The sequence below is a fragment of the Tinamus guttatus genome, unplaced genomic scaffold, assembly GCF_059628265.1.
Source record: "Tinamus guttatus ecotype Peru unplaced genomic scaffold, ASM5962826v1 Tinamus_guttatus_pri_ptg000060l, whole genome shotgun sequence".
NCBI lineage: Eukaryota > Metazoa > Chordata > Aves > Tinamiformes > Tinamidae > Tinamus > Tinamus guttatus.
Window position 1 is genome coordinate 4,949,274 of NW_028288594.1, and position 21,318 is coordinate 4,970,591.

The 21,318-nt window shown below is 64.2% G+C and overlaps 1 protein-coding gene across 1 annotated transcript; it reads right to left on the minus strand.

Annotated features, from left to right (window-relative positions):
- Positions 1-723: 723 nt before the first annotated feature.
- On the minus strand, positions 724-13,903 carry WNT6 (Wnt family member 6). The gene is made up of 4 exons (XM_088540344.1): positions 13,827-13,903; positions 4,719-4,939; positions 1,461-1,762; positions 724-1,185 (listed from the first exon to the last, which is right to left on the minus strand). The coding sequence occupies exons 1-4, from the start codon at positions 13,901-13,903 to the stop codon at positions 724-726; spliced, it is 1,062 nt and encodes a 353-aa protein (XP_088396470.1).
- Positions 13,904-21,318: the final 7,415 nt, after the last annotated feature.

Sequence of the window (21,318 nt, forward strand, 5' to 3'; positions counted from 1 at the left end):
ACCCCGCTGCTCTGCCCCTCCCCCGGGGATCAGTGCCCATGGGCATCGCCTGGGCCCGGCTGCACAGTGACAGCCTGGTGGCCTTTGCGGCTGTCACAAGCCCTGCGTTTGCCCGGTGCAGGGGGACCCGGGCTGCTCCAGTTACGCAGACGTGGCTGGCGCGGCGCCGGCCAGGTGAGGCTGCACGCGGCCCACGGCATGCCAAGCGAATGCCTCGCATGCCACCAAGGCAGGCAGTGCCAGCGCCGCGCGGCACTGCACCATGCCCAGCCCCGCAGCAGCGGCTGCCACGAGAGTGGCTGAAGGTGGTGAGAAGAAAATACAGGAGGTCTCGAAGGGATTCGCACCCAGGTGGACAGCAGCACTGCCTGGACATGGCCACCGCAGAAGTTGTTCATCACGGCGATCCTGGTCGGGTGGAGCTGGGACAACACCGGCATCTCGGAAGAAGGGCTTCCCAGTCCTCCCCAGCAAGCGCTGCGGGACAGCGGGTTTAAATAGCTTTATTGGTGGCAGCTCTGCCCCAGCAGCTCCCATTGCAGGGGCCGCGGGAACACCAGGCAGCCCCCAAATGTCCCCTGCATGACAAGGGCGAGAGTTGGGCTCCCCACGTTGTCCCTGCCGCCAGCTCAACCCCCTCTCCAGGGCGGCCTCTCCGTGTCCTGGGGCTGGCGGTGGCCCCCAAAGCGTCCCGGCCTGGCCGCGGTGGCGCGGCCGGGGCCGTCACACGCAGAGGCTGAGCTCCTGGCGCACGGAGCACTTGCGGCACTGCACCACGCAGCACCAGTGGAAGCGGCACAGGCAGTTCTCCTCCAGCACCACGGTCTCGTCGCGGTGCCCGCGCCCGCAGCACAGCAGGTCGCAGCCGCTGGTGTCCATGGCCGTGCTGTTGCAGACACGGCCCCGCGTGCCCAGCGAGCCCGTCTTGCGGTTGGCCGAGCAGAAGTCGGGAGAGTCGGCCGAGTAGATGAGGTCCTGCTTGTCGGGCGGCTTGATGTTATCGCCCACAGGGATGAGGGTTTTCCCGTCGTTGCCGCCCATCACCTTGAAGGCGCCGTTGAAGCGCTCGAGCAGGCGGTCGCCCACCTCGCGGAAATGGGGCATCTTCCGCCAGCAGGTCCGCAGGGTGCAGGAGCCCGACAGCCCGTGGCACTTGCACTCCGTCCTCATGTAGCTCCGCACCGCCTGGGAGGACAGGGGGATGCTCAGCTCAGGGGTGTCCTCTCTGGGCACCTCCTGGGCACCCGTGCCCAGCACCCCCAGCTCAGCACCCCTGGTTCTTGGGTGCCGCCCTGGCCTGGGTGGGTGGCAATGGGCAGAGGGGTCCGTGGGGAGGGAGAGCTTTGCTGGGAGATGCATGATGAGAGCTGAGCTGGGTGATCAGTGGGGGCGATGGGGTCCCATCGCAGCCACCCCATGGGAATGACAGGAGCGGAGCGATGGGAGCGGAGGGTCCTTACCAGGCGCCCGGCTTCGTTGTTGTGCAGGTCGATGAGGGCCCGGATGTCGTTCTTGCCTTTCTTGCTCTTGGCGTCCATGAACTGCTGGGACTTCTCGTAGCCGAACTGCACGTCGTCCCCGCAGCCGCCCCACTCCCAGGCGGTGCCGTCGGCGCCGGGGCCGGCCGTGGGCGCCGGCGGGGCCCGGCTCCGCGTGAGCTCGCAGCCGCACTGCAGCAGCTCGCCCATGCTGCAGGCCTGCGTGATGGCGTGGCTCACGCCCGCCGCCGTGATGGCGTACACGAACGCCGTCTCGCGGATATCTGCAGGGCAGCGACACGGACCCACGTGTGGGCTCAGCAAGCAACTACGGGACCCATTACACCCCACGGGTGCTTGGCTCTCCCGTTCTGCCCCTTGCCTCCCCCTGCAAGAGCTGGGGCTGCCCATAGACAGATAGAGTGCCTTGGGGTGCCGGTGGATGGGAGGGGTGCTTTATAACCAGGTGGTACCCACTTCCCCCTCGCTGTCCCCCTATTTCCCCCAGAGCTGTGAAAATCCCACCCCCAGGTGCAAGCTGGACCCCCGGGGAGAGCAGGGCGATGGCACCGGGAGATGCCCTGCGGGTGCTGCTTGCCCCTCTCCAGGGTGCCTGGGGTGAAGCCGTCCTGCCTGGCCCCCCTCCATGCCCCCTTTGCCATGGGAGATGCCTGCCCCCCTCCCTCCGCCGGCGCAGCCTCCACCCTACAGGATTATTTATTATTAGTATTTGCTCCTGTCTCGCTCTGCTCCGGGACACAAATTCCAAGCATCCTTCCCCTGCCCAGACCTGCCGCTCGCAGCCGCAGCCAGCGGGGGATTCTGGCAGTGGGAGCGCGGCGCCCTGCTCGGGGGGGTCCCACATTCCCCCATGCCAGGCGGCCTCCTGCCCACTCGAACGCCAGGGGTGGCCCGGGGGGACACACAGTGGTGCTGATGGCATGGGGATGGAGGGGACACGACACGGCAGTGGCGTGGCCAGGGAGGGCTGGCAGGGGGATGTGGCAGGGCTTTGCAGCCCACATAGGGACAGAGAGAGGGGCTGGGGGGATATTATCACCCCCAGCTAGACCCCGGATGGCCCTGGGATGCAGCATTGGATGGGCTGCACGTCCCCTTCACAATGGTAGCTTTTGGGGGCCTCATTGTTCCTGAGACAGCCCCACAGCCTTGCCATGCGTGTCCTGGTCACATTGTGACCCTGCATGTCCCTCCGGGCTTTGGGGAGCCCAGGCACCACTGCAAGGCACATGCATGGGGGCAGCAAATGCCTGCAGTGAACATGTGCATCAAGAGGCTGCTGACCGTGTGTCTGCACACACCTGCACCCCCCGAGCTCTCAAAGGGCCCTTCTGGAAAGGGGGGAGTCCTCAGCTGCTGTCACTCTGCCTCCAGCTGCTGGGACTCTCTGGGAAGGCACCCCCAGGGAACGGCTGCGACTGCAGCACCGTGGCGCTGCACCCCGTCTCGGAGGGAATAGGATGCCTTGCAACCAGCTGGGGTGCCCCCACACATGGGACCATGGTCAGATGTTATACGGGACCAGCCAGGAAGGCCATGGATGGAAACCAGGGCTTGCTGCAGCATCTTCACTTGGAAAGAGGAGGCTGCTGAGCAGATGCCAGGGCTGCCGGGGAGCCTGGGCTGGCCTGTGCAGAGCTGAAGCAAGGCTAGTGTCTGCCTGCAGAGATGCTCTCGGCTCACAGCGAGCTCTCTATCTGTTGCCCACAGCTACAGCCCCGAGGAGCTCTGCACCTCCAGATGGGCTTTCCCTCGGCCTCCTGTCTCTCCCGGGAGAGGCCCAGGGACTCCCAGCCTCACCGTCGTCCCTGCGACACTGCTCATACCAGTGACCCTGGCAAAGCTACTGGGCCAAATGGAGCTTGGCAGCTCCTCCAGCATCCCCATGCCCAATGTGCCCGTGACTCCTCCAACCCGAGCTTCCCCCCAGGTACCAGACAGTTCATCTGTCAGCATCACCCACTCGCCATCTGGCCTGGCTTTGGCAGGCTAGCACAGCCCGCTTCCAGCCTGGAGCCCATCCTGGCACAGATCCCACCTGCCTCACTGCCAGGACAGCCTTCAAACAGGTTGCTCAGGAGGCAGGACAGTCCCTTTGGCTGTCCCTGGCTCTCTGTCCCAGGACTGAATATGTATCTCCAGACTGGTGGGATCCCACCTCTGCAAATCAGTGCCTTAAATGTGCCCGCCATGCCCAGTTGGGCCACTTTCTCAGGGACAGAGCTGTGCCATGGGCACATGTCCCCACTGAGAGGCAGAAGTGGGTGGCTCCCCCTGAGCTCTCTGCTCTCCCCTCCTCAGTGAGTTGGGCACTGGCAGGGTCCCACAGTGGCAGCTCTTCCCTCCCTGCTGGTGGGCAGCTCTTGGGCCAAGTTCCCAACTCCACAAAAATGAGGAGCATCTCGATACTGGAGATGCCCAGGGTGCTCTGCACTGGGGACTGTGGCCCCGCTGGCCTCCTGGCAAGACCCAAGGACATATCTGCTCTGCCTTTGCCTGGATGCACCCAACCCCATGTAACCACCTGGGAGAGGTGCTGCCAGTCCAGGGACGTGGCCACACCAGCTCTCCAAGCACTAGAAAGGGCCTTTGGGCTTCCCCATCCAGTTGCCGAAGGCCAGGCTGGTGCATGCACAGGACCCGCTTGTCCCTCCCTGACACCCAGCCCCTTTCCCTCTGGCATGGGAAGTGCCCGCAGTGGTGACATCTGGGTGCCCACCTTGGGGACCGTGGGCGAGCTGCCCTGTCCCACGTCCCCTCCAAGGCCAGCACAGAGGGGATGTGCAGAGCTCCCTTGGGCCAGGGGCAGCTCCCAGCACTGCCTCCCTCGCAGACCCCTTCCCCCAGAGGGGTCCTGGGGCAGCAGTAAATCACTGCCAGACACGGGTGCATTCTTGGGCTCTGTGAAGCCCCGCGCTGTCTGGGAGCATCGCTAATTGCTTCATTACAACACGGGGAGACATGTTCCGGCAGTAAAAGCTCGGCGTGACTGCGCTGTGCAGCACGAGGCCCCCGCGCTGCTCACACGCACGCACACACACACGCTCGCCCCGAGGGGCTGGGCTGCCAGGGGCTCCCGGTGCGGCTGTGCGCACACACACACCTGCACACCCGCGCGCACGGGTGGACGCGCACCGGCGGGTGCAGCCTCGCGGCTGGAGGCTGCAGCGTGTTTTGGGGAGCAGAGAGGGTGGGGGGTCAGCGGGGCCGTGGCCTTACCCTGCTGCAGGATCTTTCCGAAGTACTTGCTGTGGCTGGTGCAGTTCCAGCGGCGGAAGCGGAACTGGTACTGGCACTCCCGCACGCCCAGCTTGGTGCCCTTGGCCACCTCCTGCACAATCTCCGGCTCCAGCTGGCACAGCTCCGCCTGCTTCCCGGCCAGCCGCTTCGTCTTGCGGCAGATGCTGTTGGGGTCCATGACCAGGGGGCTGCCCACTGCCCTGCAGGAGGGACAGCGAGCAGAGCAAAAGCAGCGCCGGGTCAGGGCCGGGTGCCCGCGCCGCAATGGGGACACCCTGGGGAGCAGGGGCTGCGGGCAGTGCCCAGCGTGGGGCTGTGGAGCTGGCGGCGGCTGCGTGGGGGACAGTGTGGGTGGCACCTGGGTGCCAGCATCCTTGGGGACACCACGTCCTGCCCAGCTAGGTGGGGAGCAGAGGGATTCCCCCACTACTGGAGCAGGGTTGGGCAGGCTGGGGGACAGTTCTGGTCTTGCTCTGGGGACATCACAGGAGGTGGCAGCGATGTCTGTGCCATGCAGGGGCAGTGGTGACCTTGTGCTGCCCCAGCACCTCGATGAGACCCATACAGGTCCGCATGGTACCACGGCACAGGGCAGAGCCCGCCCGCGGGCCGCATTCCTGCCCCGTTTCCCCCCACGCCGGGAGGGCTGCACTGCTTCTCCCCGTGGGAGCTGAGCCCGGTGACCTTGCTGGAGATAAAGCCCTTGGCTGGCAGCCAGGCCTCTTGCCTGGTCCCACGGTGGCAGCCGCGGGGGACGGTGCCGCGGGCCGCCGCGCGCGCAGGAGGGAGGGATGTGCGCGGCACCGGCAGCCCTGCCGATGCCGGCGCAGGAGGGCCAGGCTGGGCCCGCGCCAGGGCAGCACCTCGCTGGCGAGGCTGCTGCCTCTGCGGGTGAGCAGGCAAAGCCAAGCATGATGCCATGTTCCCTGCGTGACGCTTGTGCACAAGCTGCTGCCCGCTCCCCACACGCTTTGCCTCGAGTGCCCTCCAGAGCTGCGAGGAGCCCAGCTTGGTTCCCACAGGGCTCCTGAGAGTCTCCTGCCCTGCAAACTGCAGCCCATTTGCCCGGAGATGCTGCATCCCATGGCCTCTCCACACACTTCGCCACAGTGCTGGCCTCCGAGAGCAGGGCACGCTTGGCCACAGACACCAGGGTCACCAGGCTCTGCGCGGCTCTGCCGCCCTGGCCCCACTGCAGCCTCTCTCCCTTCCCAGGCGTGGAGGCCCCGGCCACGTCTCCGCAGGGCCCCCTGTGGACTGGAGCTGCTCGCAGCCGCGCTCACAGGAGAGCACCGGGTGCTGTGCAGCTTCCCGAGTCTTTATAGTCTGGCCAAGCCCCAGAGGCTCAAAAATTGCAAGATGAAGCTGCGTGTTTAAGTATCTTTTGAGTCTCTTTCTTCTCTTTTGCAGCCGGGGGGCTGGAGTTCTTCGACTGCATTTGGGTTGCAAAGCTGCCCAACATGCAGTCCCCACAGAGCTCCAGGAGCTGCCAGGGCACCCAGCGCCACACCAGGCCATGAATGAGTCCGTCCCTCGCTCCCCTGCACCAGGAGCCATCCCCAGCACCAAGCGAGCAAGAGCCCGGGCCGGGCTGACCTTTGTGCAGCTCCCACTGCCCTCCTTGAGCGGCCGATGGAGCCGCATGGCCATCCCCACTGCCACAGCCCCCGCATTGGTCTACTAGCCCCTCCTGCAAGATATGGGGCTGCTGGGGAGCCAGGGCAGTCCCACGGGGGCAGCGTGGCTGGGTCGGGGAAGGAGGTGCCTGCAAGAAGAGCCCCGAGGAGGGATAAGGCAGTAAAGCTCCGTGCAGGGATGCAGCCTGGAAAGGTGACCTCCAGTGGGCAAAGGGAGGTGAGAGCACGCACTGCCCGTGCCCAAGCACACCCACTGCCCGTGCCCGGTGTGTCCCATGCATGCGGTGCCTTCGAACCTGTGTCCCCAGCCCTCAGCAGCAACCCCCAGCCCGGGTGTCCCCTGTGTGGGGTTCGCTCCCACTGAGGTACAGCAGGACAGAGCTGGACGGGGGGTCCGCGGGCCGCGCGCTCGCAGCGTCGGTCACAGCGAGCTTTGGCTGCCCAATGCGTCGGGGTGGGGGAGAAGAAGGGGAGCCGGGCCGGGACTTTTCATTAAAAGAGGACTCTTTGTACTCTTATAAAAACGACGAGCGAGCCCCGAGGCCGCCAGATCAAATGCTGAACTGCGGCTCACCCCGGCCCGCTGGATCAGACGGGCCGGCACGATGGGGAGAGCCGGGGCCCGGAGGGCGGCTCGGCAGCCCCGCGCGCTCCGCACCCGCGGTCCCGGCCACGCGGGCGCCCGCCGGCCTCGCTAGCGAGGCGTGGGGCGGCTGCCTAAGTCCGGCACAATATTAATTTCCGCTGGGCTCTGCTTTCGCGCGCGGGGAGGCTGCCGGGAGCCCGCGAGCTGTTTTGCTTTGTAGCAATGGGGTTGGGGGGGGAAGCTGGTGGGGGGGGAGGCAAGGGCAAGAAAAATGCTGCCAAACTGCTACTGCTTTGGCAAGGGTTCCGGCGCGGGGCCCAGATCTGCCTGAGCTTGTCCTGCTCCAAGGCCTCCCGCATCTACAATTAAGGCGCCCCACCTCTGCCGCCGGGCTCTCCTCCCCCTGCCCCGCGTGGGGAACCGGGTCGTCCGCGCGGCCCCCCAGCCCGCCCGGCTGCCCGAGGCAGGGCCGCACGGGCACAGCGCAGCGTCGTCCCTGCCCCGGTGCCCTCTCCCCCAAAGGAGCCGGCACGGCAAGCCCCGCTCTACCCTGTGACCGTGTTTCCCTTTGCATCACCAAAAGGGGAAACTGAGGCATGGGAGATGGTCTCCGCAGCCCTAAGGGCAGCTCAGGGAATAGCGGGAGCAGGAGCGCAACCCACGGCCTCGCCAACCCGTTGTCCGTGGCCCTTGGACTCCCGGAGCCGCAGCCTGACCCCGGCCCCCATGACGTAGAGGGAACAAGATTTTCTCCTGTTTCTGATGCAATCCCTGCGCCCTGGACATGCTCTCCACTGCGACAGAGCCAGGGGCTCATAAGACACATAATCACAGGCTTTTCCGGCTCAGCTCTGGGTCACAGAGCCTCCAGTGGGTCCCAGCATAGTCCCCAGCCGAAATCACAAACCAAGGAGTCTGGCACAAATCCCTGTCTCCCTTTCGGACCCCACGGATGGTGCAGGGCAGGGTTTCTCTTGGCTGCTCTCAGCAGTCTCAATGTGAGGGGAGCATCTGCAAGGCTGGCAGAGCCATGCAGCGAGAAAGAGGAGGGTTGGCCTCTGGAAATGCCACGTGCATCTTAGATAAGGAATGCAGATCGGCATGAGATGGGCCCTCTGGCTCCAGGGGCATTTTCCCATATGGAAGAAATGGCTGGGTGGGAGTTGCCAGTACAAAGCCCGTGCTCCCTGTGTCACCATCCCTGCTGCAGCCTGGGCAGGGGCAGCGACAGCTCAGCCCATGCAAGTGCTCAGAACGTCTCTCCTGCTTGCCCTGCTGCCAGCTAGCCAGGATGGCCAATAGGCAATGCCTCTGAGCACAGAGGCTGTTGCAAGGGTTCGGGTTTTTAGGGGAAGGACAAGAAGTTTCTCCTGCATCTTGCTTGGAAAAGTATCTCCTTTGGTGCTACTGATGTTTCCCCTGGGATCTCTGAGCAAGCAGCCCTGGAGGATGGAGTGGTGGTTGCCCCGCAGTGGCTGGGAGCTGAGCTGTGGCCCGGGGACATCTCTGTGGGTGAGCGACATGTGAGCTAAGTCATAGTCTCAGTCCTGACAGGCATCAGGGCCCCTTGCAGAGAGGTAGTAAGTGGAAAGAGCCTGGGATGCAAGGGAGAGGAGGGGAACCAGAGGGATGCTCCCTGTCCATCATCGCATCCCCAGAATTGTGTCTGCCCACAGCCAGAGCTGCCTGAAGGAGGGTTTTTATTGCAGGTACCCCACAACTCACATCTACCCTGCCCTCAGCCCCATATTCAGGCTGCTCACAAGTAGCAGAACCAGAGATATCCCTGTGAGAAAGCGGGAGCCGGTGCCAGACACCGAGCCCTGGCTCCCTGCAAACACACCCATCTCCATGCGAGATGTGCAAGCAGGGTGAGAGCTGGGCACGATGCTTCGCCAGCCCAAGCCCTGGCAGAGCACGGCTCCCCGTCGCCCCGCGAGTGCTGCTGGAGGGATATTGCTAACCGGGGCTGCAGGTGCTGGCAGGGGAGCGGGAGGAATGCGAGGGAGTGAATAAGCAGCAAGTCACAGGCCTGGCGGGCACGGCCAGGGCTCAGCTGCCAGCAGCACCTGGGACATGGGGAAAACTGCAAGTCCCCGTGGGGCTGGACCAAACAGGGGGACCCTGCTCCTTGCCTTCCTCCGAGGTTCAGAACCACGTGGCAATTAAGAGGGACATAAATGTATTGGAAGCTGCCCAGAAAACAGAGGATTTCTCAAGGCAGCAGCTCATGGAGCTGCCTGCTGCAGGGTAATGCTGAGGCTAAGCTGCACCCCTGCAGCCATCCCAAGGCGGTGACCAAGGCCCGGGGATAAGAAGAAAGGGGTTTAATCGGGCTATCTGCCACTAGTGGACGCTGTGTCCTTCTGTCGGTCCTGGGAGAGCGGGGAGTTGGGGTGGTGCAAAGCCTGGCCCACGTATTGCTGAGCACAGCTGCCACACAGGGCTGTGGGACCCTGCTTGCCCACGAGCCCACCCGAGCGAAAGCTGGATGCTCTGGCCAGCACCCGGCACCCTCCTGCATGGGAAGGAGGCCTGGCAGGGCATCCAGAGGGGTCGAGCCCCAGGCGCTGAGCCCAGGAGCATCGTGCATGCACAGAGCATGCCTGGGCACCCTGCGGGGTCCCCACAGGAGAGCCAGGGGGACTGGGGGCAGGGAAAAGGGATGGCACAAGGGAGGATCACACAGCGATGTTTTGGATGAGCCACAGGGAGGGTGAGATCTCAGGCCTTTCCCAGATTGGCAGCATCTGGAAACCCTCCTGAATCATCTGGAAATAGGCTGAATCCTCCCATGGCCATTTTGGCTGGAGATGGGGGCAACGTTTCCAGCCTGAGAAGAGGCACCCCTGACGCCTGCCCATTGGGGTGGGAGTCGCAGCCAGCAAGAGCAGGGACACGAGCCCTGCACATTGCCTTGCTGCCACTCGGCCCGCACACAAGGACGTGCCCGGGATGGCCGGGCAGCCCTGGCGGGCGCCGTGGGGGGCCGGGGCTGCGCGCAGGTCAGCGGGAAGCTGGCGCAAGCCCGGCGCTGACTCACGCCGCTGGCCCCACAGGCATTCCCGGCAGGATTTGCAGCCCTGCAGCCTGTCCTCACAGGCTCGGCGCCGAGCTGTGCCCGCCGGCCGGTGTTGACCAGACTGGGAATCCTCTGGCACATGAAACCTATGCCGGGGTGTGCTGAGCTAGCTGGAGAGCGACCACGGGGCCATCCGGGCTCTTTGCCCTTCGAAGTAGCCCAGTGAAGAAGCGGGTGCTTCCCCAGTCCTGCTTGGTGGTTGGAGACAAGGCTAAGCTGAACAAGTGCTGGAGGAGCCAGGGCTCGCTCCGGGGTGCTGTGGATGCAGGTGGGAACACAGCGCAGGCCAGGGATGCTGGGGCATGCACATTGCTTGCTTGCAAGGGAGTGCAGGGCAGGAGGCCCCTCCATCCCTCCAGGTCACCTCAGATCCATGGCTGGAGCCACGTCTCCCAAGCACTTCTTCTCCCTTGCTGTAGCACTGCAGCTCTTTCACCTCCCGACCACCACGGCACTCAGCTGTACGCAGCAGCGTCAGGGAGAGCTCATGGGGGAAGCCCAGCTTCCCCTTCCCTCCTGGCACCCCACACTCCTGCAGGGCCTCCTCCAGGCTTGCAGCCCCACGGCAGTCGGGGCATTGCATGTGACGTGACTCACTGGCCACAGCAGTGGGGACTGGCCCCACACACATGTGCCAGCAGCGTGTGGGACAGATGGCGAGCATGGTGGGGACGCGCCAGCAGGAACATGTGTGTGCGGGCTGGGAGACGGGCTCCCATGCCAGCCACACATGACTCCATGCCTGAGTGGGCCAAGCGATCCCAAGCACAAACCATCCCAGCTAAAACCCTGCCAAAATCCTGCTCTAGACCCGCTTCTTTAGGGCTCCTGAAATGCCAGATTTGCATTGCCAGGTTCTTACACTGTCCAGGCTAGATGGGAAACCCCAGGTGGTCCCTATCTGCCCTGCCTGGGGAGGAACAAGCACTTAATGGGGAACTGGGTGGGAAATGAGGAGACACAAGGAAGGGAGAAGGGAGAAATGCATCTTTCAGGGACCACATGGGCAAGACAGATGAAGTTTCTGCAGTCTGGTGCTAACCAAGGGACCTGCAGCCACGAATGGCATGTGTGTCCCCTCTGCTGAGCGTGGCCAGCTGCCCCTCCGCCCCGGAGCACCCGTGTGTCCTTCCATCCCCATCTTCTGGCTTTTCTCAAGCCCTGAGGGTATAGAAGGAGGGTAGTGGCATCTTCAGAAACCTGACTGCAAGCTGCTGCAATGGGGATGCTCTTCCTCTGGCTACAGTGGCATCAGAGAAGCATCATGTCGCTCCTCTGATGTCACTCCCAAACCAGAGCTCTTTTTTTCCTCTGTAAATGCAATTGTCCGTCAGGATCCAAGCAGCAGATACCACTTGTGAAAGGCTAAGCTCTGCTGTGCCTGGATCCGGCCCTGCTACACAACTGAACTGTGGCTCTCACCCAGCCATGACACTCACAGATCAGTTGCTTTGTCACAGATGTGGGGAAAAACCCTCAAAGAATCCGCTGGGATGGGTAGCCCCAGGGCCCCCCCCTCCATTGCACATCCAGTGCGTTGCAAATAGGGAAGGGGGCGGGAAACTCCTTCCTTTCCTGCCCAAGGGCATGTGCCCCCTCGAATAAGCACCCACAGTGCCCCCGCTGTCCCTTGTAACCCCGAGAGGGTGGATGGAGACACAGCGATGAAGGCATGACACCAAGGTCCCCATGCACGGGTGACAGGGACAGCAAGAAGCAGGTGCCAAGGGGCATTGGCACCTGGTACAACACACAACTTCATCCCATCCACTTCTCAGGAAGGGCAAAGCCAACAGAGCCAGGTGCCACCCAAACTTGGCGGCGGGAGCAGGTATCAGTGTGGGCATGTGGGAAGATGCCCATCTTGAGATGGCTCGGAGGGCCAGGCACTGCCTGCAGCTCTCTCCCCTGCACAGGAAGAGTTCCCTGGAGATGAGGAATGAGCTCAGCCGGAGGCAGAAGATCCTGAGCTCTAAGTAACAGGGGAAATGGCTCATGAATCAGCCAATTGCTCTGCACCTGGCCAGAAAAGTGCCCTGTCCGAGGACACTTGGGGTCTCACGCCCATCGCCTCCTCCGGGCTCACTCGCTCCAGGCCCTGGAGCGAAGGACAGTGCGAGCTGGTGATTCCCTCGCGGCCGCCGCGCTGCCGAGCGCATTCAGCCGCGCTGCTTGCAGCTGAGTTATTATTCTTAAATTAAGGGTTTCTTTTCTTCTTTCTTTAAGGGAAGAAAAAAACAAGTTTGACCCCTTGCCCTCCTCTGCCAAATCCTTCTAATCTCCCCGAGCCGGCGATGCCAGCACACACACGGCATGGTCACAGCACCAACGTGACCCGCGCTTGACAGGGAGAAGAGGCTCTGAGCACCCAGAGAGGGGGCAGCGGGGCCCCCAGCACCCTGGCTGTGCTGGTCCCATCCACCCACCCCTGTACTGAAGGCAAAGCAAGCTCCCACTTCATTCCTGCCTGCTGGAATGTCCCCCGAGCACGGGGACATGCTGGGGTGCAGGGCACAAGCTTGAGGATAACAGGATTGCCAGGGTGTTATGGACGATGATGGGGTAAAGATAACAGGGGCAGATCAAGAGACAGCCCAAAAATCAGCCAGGGAAAAAACACAAATCATCAGGAGACTCCATGTCCCGAGTCCATCCAGAGGTGCGTGGCGGGGAGCAAGGGGACCTGCCTCCAGCAGGCTGCCCTGCCCTCGCTCGGGTGCTGTACATGAGCTCCTGCTATCCTGTCCTCTGGCAAAATACTAGCGCCAGCCCCTCTCGGAACCACATTAACCCTTCCCTGGCAGCAAGCACAGCGGGGAGAGCCAGGGAGAATTCCCGACCGATGTAAAGCCGAGCGCAACAGCACTGATTTCTGCCCCGCACGGCCCCCCTCTCGCCTCGTGCCCCTGGAGCGGGAGCTGGTGAAGGGGATGGAGCCGCAGAATAAATCACTGTGGGGCAGGTGGGGGAACGGGAGGGGAAAGGCTTACGGAGAGCTTTATTTTAGGGGTCAAAAGAGTGTGACAATGTGGAGACGAATAGCCTCAGATAATGAATGATAGCCCGGATGGCACGCCGGGGAGCTGGAATCTAAGCACTTAAAACCGGATAAAGACAGGCTGGGTGAAATTCTTAATAGATTTAAATAGTTCATGTTTCGACAGATACCTGGGCTTTCCAAGGCTGGGTCCCAGCTCTGCGCCTGTAATGAATCCCCCACCCCCTCCGGTATCCTGCAAAGCGCCGTTTCTGCCTTTGATGAAGGCACCATTACAAACAGGGGTTTTGTCCCCGCCGCGTCCAGGGGCACCGCTTGGGAGGGGACACCATGGGGACCCTCAGGCTTTTAATTAAAGTTGACTTATTGGAGGGGTCTGCCGGCTCTGCTCCCCCTCCCTGCCCCACACACGCACAAACCAGCCGGGCTGCGGGTTTGGGGTGCAGGGACGGAGCCCGCAGCTCTCCCCGCGGGATGCGGGTGCCCCGCACCTTGCCAGGGCTGTGCTGAGCACTGCCCCGGTGCCCAGGTGCCTCTCCACCAGCCCTCCCACAGCAGTGGTCCCCAATGTGCTGAGCGTCCCTGGCTTTGCACCAGCCTTGGCAGCGCAGGGCAAAGCCCCCCTGCGCCAGCTGGACCTACCCCCGCATGGGACAGCGGTCCCCACCACCGGGGACCCACATATGGGAGACCCCATCACCAAGAGGGAGCAGGGGGTCTGTCCCCACGGCGCAAGGGTGCCCGCGTGCCCTCCTTGCCCCCAGCCCTGGGATGTCCTACTCACCACCAGAGGCCGATGATGTTGGCGGGGCAGAGGAGGATGAAGAAGAGCCCCAGCTGGGTCCGGGACGGGGGCAACATCGTGCGAGGGGCGGGGGGCAGGTGGGGGAGCCGAGCTCCCTCCTGGCTCCCGGAGGGACAGCGGGGCAGGGGGCTGCTGGCCGGCCGCGGGCCTGGCCGCTGCCCTGCCGCGCGCGCCCGCTGCCTCCCTCGGCCAGGCCGCGGCCGGCGGGCACCGCGGCCGGCCGGGCTGGGCCGGGCTGGGCCGGGCTGGGCAGGCACCTCGGGCAGGCGGCTCGAGCGCCGCCGACGCTGCTCCGCACAAGGAGGAGGAGGGACAGGGCTGCGAAAGCATCTGCCTCCGACAGGGAAACCGGAGCCCGGGGGGACGGACAGGGCGGGCCGGGCGGGGGGACTCCTGGATGCCAAGCGGCGGCTCCGAGCGCGCAGCCGGCGACGCGGCGCTGCCCACGGGCATGGCACGCTGCGGGCCGTGGGCTCCGGCACGGGGACACGGTGTCCGCAGCCCCCTGCCCGGCCGCGCGTCTTGGTGCCACGCTGGACACAGCGCTGTCCGGCTGGGGGTCCCTGAGAGCGCCCGGCACGGCCGCGCGGACCCATAGCAGGGTCTGCCTGGTGCAGCCCTGCCGTACCCGGTGCTGGGTGCTGAACAGCCCCAGGGTGCCTGGAGGGATCTGCCCGGTGCAGCCCTGCCTGGCACAGTGCTGGCAGGGTCCCAGCAGAGCCCGGACACCCTGGCACAGCCCTGCCCAGGATCGGGGTCACTTGTCCTTGCCCGGCCCTTGTCTCTAATGGGGTCTGCCTGGCATGAGCCTGTATCCGCAGCCATGGCTGCATGGAGCTTCACACTGCCCCAGGACTCGGGTACAGCCCTGGCCATGCGGCTGCTCCCCTCCAGCTGCTCCCACAGCTCCTCCATCTCCAGCCCGGCGCACCCTTGCTGCAGCCCTCAGCCTGGCAAGGTCATCCATGCCCGGGGAGCCCCACTAGTCTGACCTGCAGGATTAGGCTGCCCTGGGGATCCCAGAGAAGGGACCCCAGCCCCACTTTGCTCCCCTGGGGACGTTTTCCTGGGAAAGAGGGAAATGTAAGTAGAAAGATGGGAGAGAGCCTCAGGACAAGCAGGCAGCGAGAGGAGCAGGAGAGGAGTGTGGGGAGGGTCAGGCTCTTTTCAGTGATCTCACCTCAGGTGCAGCCGGGACCTTGCAGGGATCCCCAGCCCCCAGCGTGGGATCAAACCAGCAGCAGGGAGCTGCCTGGGGCAGGGGGAAGCTGAGAGGCCTGGGAGATGCACAGGGACGGTGTGCCGGGGCTGGGGGAGCTGGAGACAGAAGGCACGGGTGTTCCTAGGCTGCCAGCACCCATGTCTGCACCCTGGGCAGCAATGGGAGAAGTTTCCCTGGGTTCATGCCAGGGCCCTGGCTCTGCCCCTGGGGACCACCATGCACCCCTGTCCCCGTGGCTGGAGCACCCTGCCACCCCCAGCTGGGCTCTGGGGAGAAGGGTTGAAACAGGGGCTCCGGCCTCCAGCAACGGACAAGCCAGAGCATCCTCCATGCCCGGGGGCTCTTCCCCTGCCTCCAGCAGAGATCCAGGCTCCGTTGCCCTGCCTGGGAGGGAGCTGCTTCCGCCACCCCTTGCCCATCTCTGCAGCCTCTGGGCAGCCCTACACTACGCCCGGGCCCCAACACCAGCAACATCTTCCCCTTCCCCAGGCACTTTTTCTCCCTGCAGCAGTGCTGGTGGTGACCGGCTTCCCCTTTATCTGTGCCCTGTTCCTGCCTTCCCGCATGGCATTTGGGATCCCAGTCTGCGCTCCTGCCGGGATGAGCAGGGTCGAACTGTCCTTGCAGCAGCCGGGCCCTGGCCGGTGCCGGGGCTGGGGAGGTGCCGACACCGTGCCCGGCCCCCGCGGGCAGAGCGCACCGGGTGCTGAAACGTGAGGCTCATCGGCCGCCGTGCTGAAAGTGCCTGTTGTCCCCGCGCCGCGAGCGCCCGGGTGCGCAGCAAAGGCAGCGCAGGGCAGGTGAGAAGCCTTTATCTGATTTCCTAATGGCAGAAAAATCCCTTTGATTTCGCCCCGAAGAGCGGAGCGGGGCGGGGGGGCAGCAGGTGCGCCTGGCGTGCGGCGGCCGAGCCTCATCGCGCCCACGCGCCCCTGCGCACGGGGGGGCACGGGCAGGAACCAGCCCCTTGCGGGAACCGGGGGACGGAGAGGGCCGGGCAGAGGCCATCCCTCCTGGCCACGGGTGCACGTGTGGCCAGCAGGTGGGCTGAGATTGGATGCCCTGGGGATGCCTCCCCCTGGAATAGAGAATCCCCCTTAGAGAGGGGAAACTGAGGCACAGACCTGCACAGGGGACCTGGGGACAATCACGCGGCCCTGGGGGCACCAGGCTCCCTCGTCCGCCCCCGAGGGCCCCGGGCGCCCGGGGTGCTGAGCGCGGGCTGCGGAGCAGGGCTACGGCCGCCACGTGGGAGCAGTCCTCACCCCGCGGCCCGGCCTCCGCCGGCGCCTCCGCGCGCCTCTCGCCGCTCGGCACCCCCCGCCCCGGCTTTTGTGTTATTACAAATTATAAAACAATTTTTTCCTGCCGTCCCGCATTCTTCTGCCTCCTGCAAGAATTTTAATGTATTTATTTTTGCTATCAGGGGAAAGCGCCATGTTCCCCGGCCACCCCTGGGCAGCCCTGGCCCCTCTTGGTGAGAATTAACACTGAGAAGAGCAGGGCAGACACGTCCCTGCACCCCACAGTGGGACTGGTGATGCCAGGGCAAACAGGACGGTTGGCCCCGCTTGGGGGCTGTTTGTCCCCACTGTGGCCCCCACTGTGGGGCTTTTTGCATGGGCACAGGGTGGGCACGTCAGGACACAGGGAGCTGTGGGTGTCCCATCCCCATCGCTCACCTGCCAGCCGGGACAGGGCTCAGGGATGCGCTGCTGCCCGTCTCCGTGCCGCAGCTGAGGGAACGGCCCCGCGGCCGGGCCAGCAGTGCAGGGAGGAAGGGGAACGGGCCCTTCCCGCAGCGGGGAAACGCGGCGACGTCCAACGCAAACAGGCTGGCGCGCAGCAGCCGCATACTTTCCCGGCGTCCCTCCCCTGCGCGCTTCCCGAGGACGCTGGGATCAAACCCCGGCTGGCCCCATCTCCCGCTCCTGCAGTGAGGTCATCGCGCGGTGTTTGTGACATCCCGCCGTTGCCATGGCAGCGCGCCGTGATGTCACGGGCCCCGGGCTGCGACCTCACCGCGGGAGGAGGATGATCTTATTAAAACAACACGGACGCCGGCGGCGGCCGCGGGCGGCCAGGGGACTCCGCGCGGGGCAGGGAGGGCGGCAGCGAAGCCTTGGCCATGGGGCCGGGCGGGCTGCACGTGGGGCCACGTGCTGCAGGGGGGTCATGCGGGCATGGAGACCTTCCACGTGCCCCAGGGAGCCTGTGGTGGCGCGGGGCACTTTCGGGTATGTGAGTGGCTCACGGTCCCCACAACACAGGCACGGACGTGGATCCGGCCCCGGTGCTGCCCCCACCGAGCGCCTGGGGCCTTATCGGGCACGGAGCCCTTTCATGTCGGGCGGCGGCGGTGAGGGAGCTGACGAGGACCTGTCCCCACATCAGAGCGCCGCCCGGCGCTGACAGCGCCCGCAGGGTTGTTCTTAAATTAGACGGGTCCCCTGCCTCCCGCCGCGGCCTCGGCCCCTGCCCCGCGGCTGGCCCTGCAGCCCGCCCCGAGCCCGCGGTGACCCAGGCACACACACAGCCTGCCCTGTCCCCCCACACGTGTGTGCATGGCTAAGCATGTGTGTGCACGTGGTGCCCGCTGCAGGGACGGTCACTGACGGGGGCTGAGCGAGGCTGCCTGGTGTCGGTGGCCCCGCAGGGTGCAGAGCCAGCGGAACTGAGAGGTGTCACCCACAGAGGGGTGCTGTGGATTTGGGAACAGGCTGGCAGCCCAAGGGGAGTCTGCTAGGACGGCACTCAAAAAGGTCCAAGCTGGGAAACTAGCCCGGGGCACCCACAGGCACAGAGGGAGCATCTCACTGCTTCCCTGCGCAACCACGAGAGCTGGGCCTTGCCCCTGCAGAGCTCCCCACTGCGGGGGCGAAAGTGGGCGCCTGCGCTCCAGCACTGCACAGTGAGAACCATGCCTGGCTCCACACATCTTGCACAGGCCAAGGATGACCGACCGATGGATGGATGGATGGATGGGAGGATGGATGGATGGATGGATGGGCAGATACATGTGCGGATGGGCGGAAAGATGGATGATGCCTTTGTAGATGGATGGATGGGTGAGCGCATACAACTCTAAGTAAATGAATGGAGCCATGGGTATGGGAAAGATGCATGCATGTGTGGATGGATGGATGAATGGCAGGAGAGCACTTCTGAACAAGCCCCTGAATATTGTGGCCCTTTTCCAACAACCTCCATTTAAGAAACAGAAGTCAAGGCCCAACTCTGTCCTGGATGGGAAGGGACAAAGTGAGGGCCTGACTTTGTCCTGATGCCACGCTCCACAGCTACTGCCAACACAGAGCTGTTCTCCACTCCCCAGGGTGGCAGCTGGGGCACTGAGGCCGAGAGCGACCTACCAGTGATGAGGAGGAGCCGAAAGCCTCCCAGGCTGCACCACTCCAGGCAAGCACCACGCAGCCGCCCATTCCATCCCCTCCGGTTCCTCGCACACTTGTCTGCCCAGTGCAGCAAGCAGAGGGCACCGAGCCTGGGGCCGAGCTGGGCACTGATGGGCCGGGGAGGAAACATTGCTCAGGCTGGGAGCGGTGCTGCGGGGAGGGGGTGTCCTTGGGCCCCCGCGGGCAGTAAACATGATGTCATGTAGGAGCGTACACAGGCTGCTCTGTGCGCGGGTCCCCGAATGGGCTTCACAAGTCCTGCGTAGGAGGCATCGACTGTGGCCCACAGCCAAGGGAACTGGAGTTGGGAGATAAAATCAGGTTTGCTTTGGGCTGGAGCAAACAGCCGTTTGCAGCGGGAGTAAGGGAGAGCAGGAAGCAACTGGAGCGGGGGAGCCCCTCTCCGCCTCGGAAGGGCTGCTTGGAGCTGCAGAGGCCGGGGGAGATGTCCTGGCAAGCCAGGCGCACGTCTCCGCACTCCCATCTCGACCCCAGGACAAGGCTGGCCAGCAGCAGGGTCGGCTCCCTCCGTGCCTACTTGACTCAGAATAACTCCATAGCCACTTGAAGTCACTAATCAGCCTGGCCCACTTGAGAGCAGGCCGGGCTGCCTCCCGTGGCCGTGATAACAAGCTGCCGGCGCTCCGGAGCCGGCATCCCCAGGCCAGCTCCAGACAAGGCTTCTGCCTTGGAGAAAGGCCTCAGATCCCCAGGGTGCTGTGGGGCAAAAACTGAGGAGACCAGAGCAGATCTCGCTGCTGAGACCTTGTGCCCAGCCCTTCCCCAAGTCTGGATGGGTCTTTGCTGTCAGATGAAAGAACAAGGATGGGGACCTCCAGGCAGTCCTCAGAGAGCAGCAAGAGGGTCGCTCTTGGGATATAGGCAGGGAGGCAACCCTGAGGCTGGGATCTGCCTCTGTCCACCTTGGGTGTCCCCGTGTCCCCTTGGCCAGCAGTGCAGCCCTGCTGCTGCAATCGGAGGTCCAGGGCTGCTGGTGACTCACATGGTGACAGTGCAGTGACACACAGCTGCATGGCGTGAGGGGCCATCTCCAGTTGCAGAGCCGACAGCTATTTACGGTCCCTGGGAGCCAAACCTCAGCCTTCTCACAGCCTGGGCTTTCCTGGGGGTGACTCAGGGGATGTCCTCCCGTGGGACATCCCGCTCCCCGGCTGTGGGAGAGACAAGCAGGGGACTCTTGCAGCCCTGGGAAATGTTTCCAGCTCCTGGGTGACACTGCAAGAGTCACATAAAGAGGCGGTCGTTCTGACCCCCAGTGGCCACATTTTGAGCGGTGGGGGCTCGCTGGAGGTGGAGGTCTCCCTTGTGAAATTGTGGAGCAGCAAGGGCTTGACACAGTGCTCTGAAGAGGGAGCAGAGGGACATGAGAAGCCCCCACTGTGTCTCTGATGTGGCTCTGCATCTATATGTCCTGTGCAGTGTGGGGCCACCAACACTCCCAGCTCTTCATCCCCCGGGGTAAACACGGCATTCACCCTCCTGTCTCTGCCCTCTTCCAGTCCCAGTGGAGCCTGGGATGCCCCTTCAGTCCAGGGTCTCAGCCAGCAGTGTCACTGCAGGGATAGACTGATGGGAATGTCCCTCTGGTCCCCATATCACCACCAGTCTCAATGGGAGCCCCACAAGCACCCTGGAGAAACAAGATCCCCAAGCGGCTGCAGCAGCTGATGAGCTGTCCCAGGAGCTGGAGATGCCCCAGGACCCCTGTGGCGTCCTCCAGCTGGGATGTGTCACGGCCCAGTCACTTCCTCTTGGAAGTCCCCATGGGCTGCTTACGGTGCAGCCTGACTCACCGACCCCCTCTTCCCGCACGGCCACCCCCACTGCCCTTGTCGGCCCTGACGGCTGTCCCTGCACAGCCTCCGGCCTCCCCGCGCAGGGACGGCCACCCGCGCTGCTGCTCCCCACGGGTGACTCAGACGCACGGCCGGGGCTGGCCGACCCCCAGAGCAGGATGTGCTCCCCGGACAGAGACGCGACCCTGGGAACATCTTCCAGCAGCAGGCAGGGCATCCGTGACTCAGCCAGGGGTGTCTCGCCACATGGTGGCGGTGGGAATGGCTGGGGGGACTTTGGCGACCCCATCGTCCCAGCGGATAGGACCTGATCCCGCAGCGGGGCAGCCGGGGCTTGCGGCGGGCTCTGCAGCGCTCCTGGCCCTGACACCTCCCGTGCACAGACGCTGCTGTCTGAAATCATGGAGCACAGCCTAGTGGCTAGAGCCGGGAGGAGCCGGACGCCTGGGCGCCTGGCCTGCCTTGGAGACAGCACTAGCCCAAGGAGCCACTTCAAGGCTTTAAGTGCTCTGAGGAGAAATGTTTGCCTCAGTTTTGCAATAGGCTCGGGATGAGCTCTCTGCAGGTCTGGCTTGGCTCTCACAGGGTCAGGGAGAGCTAGGAGAGCCCCGACAGGATGGAGGACAGCTCAATCTGGTTTTGCTCCCCTGTTCCAGCTTCAGGGAATGCCACATCGGCCTCTGGGATAGCCACATTGCACTATCCCCCTGCACAGCACTCACTGGGACAAGGTTACCCTGCGTCTCTTGCTGCCTGAGCAGTGCACACCTCAGCCTGTCCTGCCTGCAGTGGCTGCACTCCCTATGGCTGGGAAATGCCACCTGAATTATCCAGGGGATCCAGCACCAGGGCGATGCTCTTACTCCCTGGGGGCAGATCCAGAGCCTAGGCCAGCCAGGGCTTGTCCTATCCCCCAGGGGATGAAGGGCTTGGTGGTGAGGCTGGGTGCAGGGAGTCCCTGTGAACACCCCTAGGTAGTGGAGAGGATGTTGTACTTAGTGCCCAGAGTGCAGCCCAGA